Genomic DNA, 11,908 nt, shown 5'->3' on the forward strand with positions numbered 1-11,908 from the left:
TTACTCAACTTAGAAAGTTCTGGGATTTCTTTGAATACGAAGAGAATTAAAAAAATAAAGCCACAATTAGCACCAATGTTTTTCTATTTCTATTTGATGAATAATAGTTGGGGATGCGAGAGCATATAATCTTAAATATGTCAGCACATTATTGTTTATACTTTGAGATTATTTTGTGGGTCATATCACTTTGACACAATATTCTTGTAATTATCCAGTAAATAAAAAGCATTTGAAGGAGTAGAAGTTTCATTTTCTGTTTCTTTATTCTACCAAATGATACTCTTTTATCAATTGAACTTAACTTTTCACTAATTTGCTCATGTAGAAAAATTAGACAAGTGGTTAAATTAGCGTTTATTTTGCTTTTTATTATTATAATTTTCTGTACCTGTAACCCTTTGAGATTAAGTGATCACAGTGTATAAGGAATATAAAATTTACAAGATGAGAGAATTGCATTTTCCTATATCTATGAAATAACTTATGAACGTCACTCTATGGTTCTAAAACAAACAAACAAATGTATGCATACACCCCCTCAAAAAATTAGGGGCTAATTTATACATGGAAGAAAGTCTTTGAATTCCTTAAAAATAATTTTGCTTTTTAGTTTCTGTTGTGTAGTATACCGAGAATTTCAGGAAACACGGACTCAGCCTCAGATCTTCTTGAGTTTGTTTTCTCAAATCCTTGTATCACCATTGTTCATAGTGAAGAACTTGTATGTTATGTGCAAATGTAGGGATGTGGTGGTTTAGATGTAAATAGTGAAATGAATCAATCTTAACATAAATTTTTCTTCAGTTGTAACGTATCATACTAATTCATCTTTACATGGCTTTTTAGATATTGTTCACGGGATCTAGAGTGATCAAAAATGACCAATAATGGGGCCGGCCTAGTGGCGCAGTGGTTAAGTTCGCAAGTTTCACTTTGGCGGCCCAGGGCTCGGGGTTCGGATTCCAGGTGAGGACCTACACACTGCTTGGCAAGCCATGCTGTGGTAGGCATCCCACATATAAAGTAGAGGAAGATGGGCACGGATGTTAGCTCAGGGCCAGTCTTCCTCAGCAAAAAGAGGCAGACTGGTGGCACATGTTAGCTCATGGCTAATCTTCCTCAAAAAAAAAAAAAAAAAGATCGATAATGTTTAAGTAATTACTACACTCTAAGCTCTGTTCTGTTCTAAGGTTTCACGTATGTTAAGGCATTCAATGCTCATAAAAATCCCATGAGTTACGTATAATTATTATTTTCATTTTGCATATAAGGACACTATTCCATAGAAGTATTTAGTGACTTGTTCATGGTTGCACAGCTAACAAGAATCAAAGCTGGTATTCAAGCCCAGTCAATCTGACATCAGAATCTGAGCTCATATCAATGCATCATATTGCTTCCAAAATTAAGGGAATATATATCTATGGTCAAGTTATTAAGTATTGATTAAATTCATACAGAATATATGAATGTTCTATTCATATGGAACATAGAAGATATGAGTCAATAAGTATGTTTGAATCCCTCTATGTTATAATTAACTGCATGTTTTTTTTCTTATGCAGAATGAATCAGTGCCCTATATCTAGAGAGTTTACAATCTAAAGAGACATAATTATCAAATAAAATACAGCAATGAAACATATAAGAAAATATTTAATTTCATACAGAGTGTATGTGACATATAAGAATTTTAAGAGAATGAAGACCAGCTCCAAGATACACTTTCCAATTTCAGATACGCTTTCAGGCTTGGTTGTTATTATCTTCAAAACACTTAAAAAATAAAAACAATTTTTATGGTCAGTAAAAAAAAAAGGACAAGGCTTAGAGAATTTGTGAGAATTTATAAGAATTAAGAGCAGTGACTAGGAAGAGTGGTGCATCTATAACAGGGATTGATTAAGTTATGAAGATGCATAGGAAGCATCTGCTGTCCTTTCTCCAATGACCTAAAAATCTCTCCCTGTTTTCTTTTCAACTCAGGCTCTTATTAAAACATCCTCTCACTGTTATCCAAACTTAATGACCTCAACTGCTTTCCTATCTTAGATATTTTTAAGACATGTATAATGCTTAGAAATTAGGGAAAATAAAGATGAAAATGATGTAGTTCCTGTAGGTCAACCTCCAGGAGTATACAGAGTACATGCTAAATGATGGATAATGGACCTGGGGGAGCACAGAGAGGAACGCCATCACACTACGCCTTCTTTGAAGGGTTATGTTACGTGATTATCACAAGAGTGAGCAGGAATTTTGTTTTTGAGACTTTTGTGACAGCAATTGCAATAATTAGGTGCACTTTGGAGAAATTATATTGTTAGATAGTTATTAGACAGAATGAATATGCCAACTGTAATTTGGGAACAAAAACCTTTGCTACATGGAATTTTATGCTCTGTCATACAACAACAGAAAAACTTGGATATGAAATTAATACAATTAAGCATAAATTGATTAAGAAAGCTTTATTTTAGCTGTTTATTTTATTTCAGAGGGAAAGCTAATATTCACTTATGTTGACAGCTTCCCTATCATTTGTTTCTCTTATAACTCTCCTTTGTTTTCCAAGAAAGCTTTCTAAAGATATTTCTTTAGTTCTCCACTTCATACACCTGATCTCATATTATGAATGTACAAGGCAATATAAATGCACAGAAGGAAATTATCATGTAGTTTAGACAAAAATATTGTCAGTGAAGAAAATTTTCTTTCTCTTGAGTAATCAATTGCGCATTTTATTACAATGACTTTTACTCAATTTATGACACACTTAGGAGGAAATTGAAGGTAGAATAATAATATGTTAGAACTAGGAGGGAACTTTTAATTATTTATTCTACACATCTTATTTTATAAATGAAAAATCAAGAGCCACATAATGAAGTAAATGTTTCCAAGTCTTAGAGGCAGGACAATCCCAAAGAGATGAGATGAATATTAGGAGATGTGGTGTATGTATAAGCTCCTGGCCAGACACAAAATGAGCATGGAGAGGGTATGTGTTGAATCTGAGTTATTTGCATAAATCCAATATTACAATCCTGAGACTTTTCCATATAAATCCCTATTAGGAAATGAACAAGCCAAGACTTGTTTTATTAAGTAGTTGGATACGAATATTTCTGCTCTTGCTCATGTGTCTACAATACGTAGTATTTAATATAAAAATAATTGATTTAAGTAACTATTTCCTTCCCTTTTCATTATAGGCATTTTAAAAAAAATAAAAAAATTTAATCTTGACTGAGTTTTTATTTTTCAAAGATCATGCACACTTATGCTAAAATACAGATGGACCTCAAAAGCATTATGCTAAGTAAAATAAACCTGATACAAAAGACCATATGCTGTATAAATTCATTTATATTAAATTTCTAGGAAATGAAAATCTATAGAGAGAAATTGTAATAGTGGTCCCCGTAAGCTGGGGATTGAGTGCACATGGACACTAATTCTCTTTTTGTGGTGATAAAAATGATTTAAACTAAGACCATCGTGATGGTTGCACAACCGTATGAATATAATAATAATCATTGAAAAGTGTACTTAAAATGAGCGAATTTTATAGCATATGAATTATATTCAATAAACCTGAAACCATTATACAATTTTTGCTTTTATTCTTAAATTAAAACTATCTTTAATATATTAATTTAGTGTTTTAAAATACAGTTTTCAAGTACTATCCGGCTTGTACTACTTGTACTCGAATAAATTTTACTATGAGGCAGTCAATGACATATTACAAATCCAATCCAATCTAGATTTAAAATTTCTTAATGTTCCGTATTTCAGTTTATATTTTTGATGGCCTTATGTATTTGGAAACTTACTATTCTCTGTTTTGTTAAGCAGTTTTCTTGATACTTTTCCTACTATTTAGAATACTCACAACGAGTTTCCTGAATTATTCACATTTTCCTTCGTTCTCTTGAATATGAACATTTTGTAAAGACTTCTCTCTTTTCATTCCTTTAAGATATTATTTGTCTTTATGCTCTAACAGTAACTTTTATACAGAGATTTTCTAAATACCCAGTTCTGGTCACTAATTCTCCCTCTCCAGTCCCTTTTCTAATGTCTTTATGATATGCTTATTTACATGCTCTATCAACACCTGAAACTTGAAAAGAAAACCCTGTCTATTCTACAAAAAATTATAAGTTTCCAGTTTTTCTGTTATTTTCAGTGATAGTGTGAGTTATCTGGATGCTCAGAATTTACTTTTCTTAAGGTTACTCATCATTCTTTATCTCTATGTACCGCCAAATTTTACTCTGCAATATCATTTTGAGAGCATATATCCTTTAAATTTTCATAGAAATTGTTGGCAATAGCTCATTGGGAAATAATTATGTGATCTCCCAGTGAGAGGATTTGATGTTTCAAAAGCTACTGCCTCTTCCTTCCAGCTAACACAAAATTAAATGCCATCCTCAGTATGTTAAACTTCTAACGAGTTAGCTCTCTATAATATTTTCACTTACCTATTCTAAAGGCACAGTAGGAGGAACAACATGTTCAAAGGATATTCAAAATTAAAAATCTACTTTTCACTCTCTGCGATGCTCCTATGTGCTTCTGCATACTATTTTCTACCTCTTTATGAAGATCTGTACCTCTTTGGGAGTAGATTTGTTGGAGCTCTGGGAATCCAAATTTCAGTGGGAGTCGCTAAAACACTAAGGCTGCTGCCCTAGCATGACCAGGAGAGATGTTTACACTTAATTTCTGGAACTGTAACATGCTGTCATTCTCTCTGAGCATTGGCTTGATCAAAACAGGCATGAGAGCGTTGATTGAATGGTTGTGATATTGTAAGTGTAGACATCTTTGATGTAAAAGACAATTCCTTTCCCTGACATTACTCTCAAGTTATCTCCTTATCTTCATTCTAACAACTTTGGGGGTAATTTTTTAGATGAATAATCTCCAAAATTTTGTAAGGATAACATCCTCAATATAAAAATTGATCGATATATGTTATAAATTTACTACTAAAAGCTTATATTAGAAACAGCATTAACATATTTAGGATGTAGAAGTTTTAAAATTTTAAAACTTTAAAAGTTAAAATGAATTATGTTAAATAATTTAAAATTTAATACTATACATTAATAGTACAACTAATGGTTTTACACTCATTAAATATCAATAATTATTTTTTGATTTAGATAGCTTCCTATGAGATTTTCAGAGAATATCTATATGGCACAAAAGAGTTTCATAATCATTACCCCTTTTAATATAAAATAAGTTCTTGTTTTGATATCGACCCTGATATCAGTTTCCCCATGTTAAACCCAGCATATACGAGGTTAAAACCAAAACACTCATTCCCTGCTTCCTCTCTGGCTTCCTGTCTCCAGAATCCACTATCCTCCATGGAGACAGACACCGCCAAGGACAAGCACCTGGATCATCTCCTCCCCACAAAGAGATACAGGCTGGTGGGGAAGCTGCTGACCAGCAAGGTCATGGGCCCCCTCCTCTCTGCAAGTAGTCTCAAGGCCAAAGACAGGCTGGTGGGAAAGCTCCGACCGGCAAGGCCATATATTCGCCCTCCCCTACCTAAAACCCCAAATAAAAATCCTTCCTTTTAGCTTTTTGTGGAGTTTGGGATTTCAGCGTTAGCTGCCCTCTCTCCTTGCTCAGCGCTGTGCAAAAATAAAATTCCTACTTTCTCCCACCACAGCCGGTGTCAGAGATTGGCTTGCTGCACAATGGGTGAGCAAACTCACTTCAGGTTCAGTATCAGTTTTACAAGATGTTACTTTTACAAAATTAATCATATTAATGATCCTGGTGTACACAACACCAAAGTCTTCAAAATCTGCCAACAAATAATTTGCCAACAAAGGGTGTTGCAAGTAACTTTCAAATTGGTTGACAACTCTGTCACTTATCTCCAAGTCCTTATCTAATTTTAATCAAATTCACCACTCAATCCATGGCTTAATGTAGATTTTTGTCACAGTCCTTGCTTTTATTACAAGAGTAATTACTGTGGATGAGAGTTTCTTATATACAAATGTTAAAAATCATCCATACTTTTATATAAGGCAAAACGTCTCCCTGCAAGACATAACTTATTCTATCACTTGATTTGTAAATCATTAGAAATGGTTTCTATGTGCTGTTTTTTATAGTGTTTACTGATAAGGAGTACATTTTGTTTATTATCATATTGCTCCTTTTAGCCATTATTAAAGTGACAGGAAGCACAGGCTTTTTTCCCAGGGGAATGTGGCTTTTGTCCCTCTTAGTAAGAAACATTCAGAAACACTTTTTATTATATTTAGTGAAAAATTTAAGTATCATGTGACTATTAATATTGCAAAGAAAATTATAGAGATTAATCTTTTTTATATATTTACTTTTTAAATGTTTTACTAATCATGATCACTAGCTAATATATCAAGGTAGAGTATAGTTTGTCAAGTTCATTCTTAATCATAATAGAAGTAAGTCCATGTTGTAATGTTTCTTAATAATTTAGAATCCTTTTAGGCCCCTTATTGTCAGTTCTGATAGCTCACTGTTCTTTTACTTTGTGATTTAGCTGACAAAGAGTTTATATTATGGATGGAATTGTCAACTCCACTATTTTATAGTCATTTAGGTGAGTTTTAATACTTAGAATTATCTTCAATCCAAAGTTTATTTGTAGAAACCTTTTTAAGCTTCTTATAAAGTTTTGGAGAACAAATTGAGTTGCAATAAGATAATATAAACTCTAAATCTCTCCAACCTGCTTACTTTGGCCACCTAACCTATAATACACATGAATATGTTCAAAGCAAATAACTGCAAGGAGAACTGCTCTCAACCCATCTGTGCTCTGGTTAACTCACACCTTCTTCAGAAAACTTTAAATACCATATGTAACATGACCAGGTAACACACAGACTAATTTAGAGTACCGAAAATAATCTGTATTAAATATTAATATAGCATATTTAACTTATCTTTTCAAATTAAAATAGCATAAATAGATGCTGTCATTTTTTTCATACCTGATTATTTGGTCACAGCCAGCAGAAAATGTATTCACCCTCCTTTGGTACAATGGCATTACACAATATTTTTATTGACTGTCAGTCTTCTCTTTTAGTTCAGCTATGGATTCTGACCCAATAAAATATTCCTCCAGTCTCCATCCTAATAGTTCTTTACTTCTTGGTTAAATATACATCTTAGGTTACTGGCCAGGGCAAAATTCTGTGATTCTTTTCATATGCCTTCCCTGTCCTCAAATGTTTAATGCTGTCAATTTATCTTCACTTTACTGTATATTCCCTGGTAGCAGGGATTGTATTTAGCATACACTTCTACTCCTGGCTTAATATCTTACTTTTGGTTGATTTATTGAGTGAATTTGCTTCCTATTATCTAACATCCTTCAATTTTCTGGTGTTGAATATGCTATCCTTTGATTTCTTCTCTAAAGAAAATTCTGGAGGACAAAATTTAGATGTTCTAACTAACTTCAAATTACTTTTCTGGCAGCATAAGTGCTTATGGTGTAGATATTGCCCCAAGAAATAGGGAAACTCTTTATTCACAACCAGTTCTCAAGTGGCTAAAATGAGGCCATGAAATAGATATTGAATTCATCAAGGCTCAAACCTTTTTCGGGCCCATACTGTGTGTCAGCAATCTGCCCATGAGGATCTCAGAATCTTATTATTAATAACTGACTTCAAATAAACCAATGCTAAGTGTGATGATACAGGTATGCAATAAAGCAAACTTTGTTTTATGGAGTAGACAAATTTCTCACAAAAGAGACCACCTTTTCCAAAAGAGATAGCTGTGCTTTTAATGATAGGTACAAATACGCTATACATAGAGGCAAGAAGAAAAATCTAGGCAGAGATAATTATATGTAGGAAAGTATGGAAGCATAGAATATTCTGACATACTAAGTGAACAGAAAATAGCTAATATGTTTGAAGTAAATGATACATTGGTGGTGAAGAAGGGAGAGTTTTTGATGAGGACAAAAAGTTAGGTTAGAATAAGAACTTCAATATCAATAAATATCAAGCAAGGTAGTTTGGAATATATGCTACAGTTAATGAGGAGCTATTGAAATGGTAAAATAGACACTATGAAAAGAATTGACTTTTCACAAGATCATGGTAGTAGTACTGTGAAGTAGGTGCTTTATTTTAATAATCTAGGTAAGAAATGATGGAAGTCTGATCTGAGCCCATGGAGGGTGGTAGAGAAGAGGGTATGGTGAAATCGCCAGGTAGAATTGTGAAGATTTGGTAACAGAGCATGCATGATTGATGACCGTATGTACAGAGTAAGTGGTAAAATCCAAAATATTATCTGCAGATTTTCTACATCAGAATAATATCAGGTAAGGACTTCATTTAGAGTCCCTGGTGGACTCTTTCCCAACAAAACAAACATTTGACTAGAGAAACTTTTATAAAGAACAATAATTTAGAGTCTCTGGAAATTAGCCTAGGGCATACAGAAAATAGAGAAACATTCATTCAAGAGAATCTACTAAATCTTGTTTGGAAGAGGGAATCCGGCATTTTAGTCCCACCAATCCTTCCCTTCTCCCTCCCGTCCCAGTTTCATGGAAGCCCCGCTCTGCTCTACTCTGGATGCTCTGCTCCAGGTAGATGTGGTCAACAAGACAGGGACTCCCTCTCCTCACAGCTTCTAGTGTAGAGTTGGGCTTTCAGGTTTTGTCCTGGGTTAATAAGTCTTCTCTCTTTTCCCTGCCTTTCAATATGTTAGCATGTTCCACCGATAGAACCTGATAGAAATAAGTTTGCAAGGGAGTTTAGGAAATGTAATATTCAGGATCTTAGTTCTCTACTGTAGAGAGGAGATGATAAAAGAGCTAATATGGGGCTGAATGTCAACAGACAAACATTCAGAATCATCTTCCCACTTGGTTACTCAGTATCCACATATACTATTCCACCTTTATTTAAAATTACAGGGGCTGGCCCCATGGCTGAGTGGTTGAAGTTCCATGTTCTCTGCTTTAGCAGTCCTGGTTCACGGGTTTGGATCCCAGGCCAGACCTACTCCATTCACCAGCCATCCTGTGGAGGCATCCCACACATAAAATAGAGGAAGACTGGCACAAGTGTTAGCTTAGGGCTAATCTTCCTCAGGCAAAAAGAAAAAGAGTGAGAAAGACTGGCAACAGATGTTATGGTGAATCTTCCTCACCAAAAAAAAAAAGAAACAAAAAAACAGAAACAAAACAAAAAGGAAAAATATTCCAATCAATAAAAGTTGCTTCAGCCTAAAGATTAATTTATCCTGCATACAAATTGAGACATTCTCCTTTTCTTCTTAAAATAGAGAGATAAAAATTTCCGTAGTTTCCTATATCTGTCTCATTGTGGTACTGGTACGTCTTCTAATTTAGTCATAATCCCATATGAATATTCTGTAACCTGGAGACTAAATTGTAATGTTAACCACCAATAACTCCTGGGTAAAAAAAATAAAAGAAAAAATGAATTTGAGATTTGTTAACAAATATTATACAAGCACAATTACCATAATATGCAATTTAGGAACAAAAATATTCTAAGTTTCTATAATCATTTTACTAATGGTTAATGAGACTCAGTTAATATTTATGACTGTCTTCTTTTACTGTAGATTGCATTCTTCTTTTGTCTTCATCCAAAATCTCTGATGCTGGTGATTCTGTACTTGGTAGAGTGAACCAAATTTTTACTTTTGCTGAAGCTATGTAATTTTCATTTACTTCTACTTCTTGATATGCAAATACTGTGAGATACTAACAGAGAATCATTTGGGTTTTAGACATGGTCTTCCCTGCCTTATTTTGTCACAGCAATCTTAGTACATCTTGGTCACTGGGATCAATCTTCTTATCTGGTTTAATAAGCTCTTTTCTATTGAATCGGGGATATGGAGACAAATCACTGGTGAATTTTTACTTTCAGGTCAATGGAAAATTGTTTTATCCTCTTGTTGGAAAGATTCATTTATTGGGAACTATGACATGTAAAGCAGGGGGAAGGAAACAAAAATTTATAAATGTTATTAAAACTTTGATACAAAAATATTTTTAGTTATAAAAGTATAGCTTTTGCAGTTAGAAGTAAAATCTAATTCTAGGTCTAGTACTTAGAGTTTCTGGGGCAAGTTCATTAGTTTTATAATGCTCAGTTTTTTATTGATAAAATGTAAATAATGTTCTCTATTTTCAGTGTTGTGAAGTTAGAGAAAACACATGCAAAGTGTCTCATACATGGTTAGAACTCAATAAATGATATTAAGAATATAATTTAGTTTATAGAAAAACAAAATTATAACATAAATGCATGGTATTGTATTGGAATGGTTTGTACTTCGATGCACAAGTCAGAATGTTTTATTGCATATACGCTTGTGTAGGGAAGGATTATCATTTCCCCAAATGTGATTTATGTTTGGTACAAAATCATATTTCTCACTATTTTGGAAGACGACAATGATCATGGCAACAATGATGATGATGCCTTTGATGATTGTAATATTTCAGTTAAAATGTTGATCTGGGACTCACATGCATAGTCTTTATTTTTCTTATTGCTTTCTTCATGTCTTTATTCCTGAATGTGTAGATGATTGGATTTAAAAGAGGAGTAAAAATTGTATAAAACACAGAGAGGATCTTATCTATGGAGATGCTGCTAAATGGCCATATATAGATAAAGACGCAAGGTCCAAAGAACAGTACCACCACTGTAATGTGGGCTGACAGAGTGGACAAAGCCTTGGAAGACCCACTGGAGGAATGATGCCGGACAGTAATCAGGATGATGCTATAGGAGATGAACAGAAAGGTGAAACAGAGCAGAGAGAGTAGTCCACTCAGTGCAATGACTAATAGCTCCAAGGTGTAAGTGTCGGTGCACGCAAGTTTGATTACCTGAGGCAAATCACAAAAAAAACTATCCACAACATTGGGGCCACAGAATGGTAATGTCACTGTGAAAACCATTTGGCTCATAGTGTGCACAAAACCAGTGGTCCAGGAGAGAAGTGCAAGTCCAATGCAAACACGATGGCTCATAATATTGTTGTAATGGAGGGGTTTGCATATAGCAATGTATCTATCAATTGCCATGGCTACTAGCAACATCATCTCACTTCCACCCAAAAGGTGAAGGAAAAACATCTGGGCCATGCAGCCTTCATAGGAGATGGTCTTATAGTCACTAATTAAGTCACAGATCATTTTAGGAGTAGCAAAGGAGGCCAGGGACATATCAATAAAGGAGAGATTGGCCAGTAGGAAGTACATGGGAGAGTGCAATTGAGGGTCAAATTTCACTACAAAGATAATGATGAGATTACTTAATACAATGGCCATGTAGATAACAGAAAAAAATAGGAAAAAGAAAATCTGTAGCTCAGGAAACTCTGTCAGTCCCAGCAAAATAAACTGAGATACCATGGTGTGATTTTGCTTTTCCATTTGTTTGACTGTTGGCTTATGTTACCTAAAATGAAATCAAAATAGATCGATGTCCGTGAGTTAAATTCAGAGACGAAATCCATATTTACTTAACTTTGCTTCCTAAAATCTCATGAAATGTGCAAAAGAATCATAAGTATTGAACAACTCTGATACCCAAAATTTAAAAAGTAGACAATTTCTGAGTAGAAATTATGAGGAATATCTGCCATAAACCAAGATGGTTGAAGAAAATTGAGGCTGTCAACATGTAACTAATATCTGCACTAATCTCGCAACAAGTGAATACCTCAGTTGGTGATTGTGGAAATTCCCTGCCACCTTTTTAGAATTTGAGAGATAGATTTATTGGTCCTCCATAGGCAAAGAAGAGGACCCTCCCATCTTGAAATCTGTTTCTACACTGCATAATAGGAAGGG

The 11,908-nt window shown here is 34.0% G+C and overlaps 1 protein-coding gene across 1 annotated transcript; it reads right to left on the minus strand.

Moving 5' to 3' along the window:
- Window positions 1-10,549: 10,549 nt before the first annotated feature.
- Window positions 10,550-11,488, minus strand: OR4K65 (olfactory receptor family 4 subfamily K member 65). The gene has a single exon (NM_001391592.1). It carries the CDS (start codon window positions 11,486-11,488, stop codon window positions 10,550-10,552), a length of 939 nt encoding a protein of 312 aa, NP_001378521.1.
- Between the last annotated feature and the right edge of the window lie 420 nt (window positions 11,489-11,908).

The sequence above is a fragment of the Equus caballus genome, chromosome 1 (genome assembly GCF_041296265.1).
Source record: "Equus caballus isolate H_3958 breed thoroughbred chromosome 1, TB-T2T, whole genome shotgun sequence".
In the NCBI taxonomy this organism is placed as follows: Eukaryota; Metazoa; Chordata; class Mammalia; order Perissodactyla; family Equidae; genus Equus; species Equus caballus.

What these genes read in the sequence shown, in the direction of transcription:
- OR4K65 (NM_001391592.1), bottom strand. Translation starts at nt 11,488, where the DNA reads ATGGAAAAGCAAAATCACACCATGGTATCTCAGTTTATTTTGCTGGGA.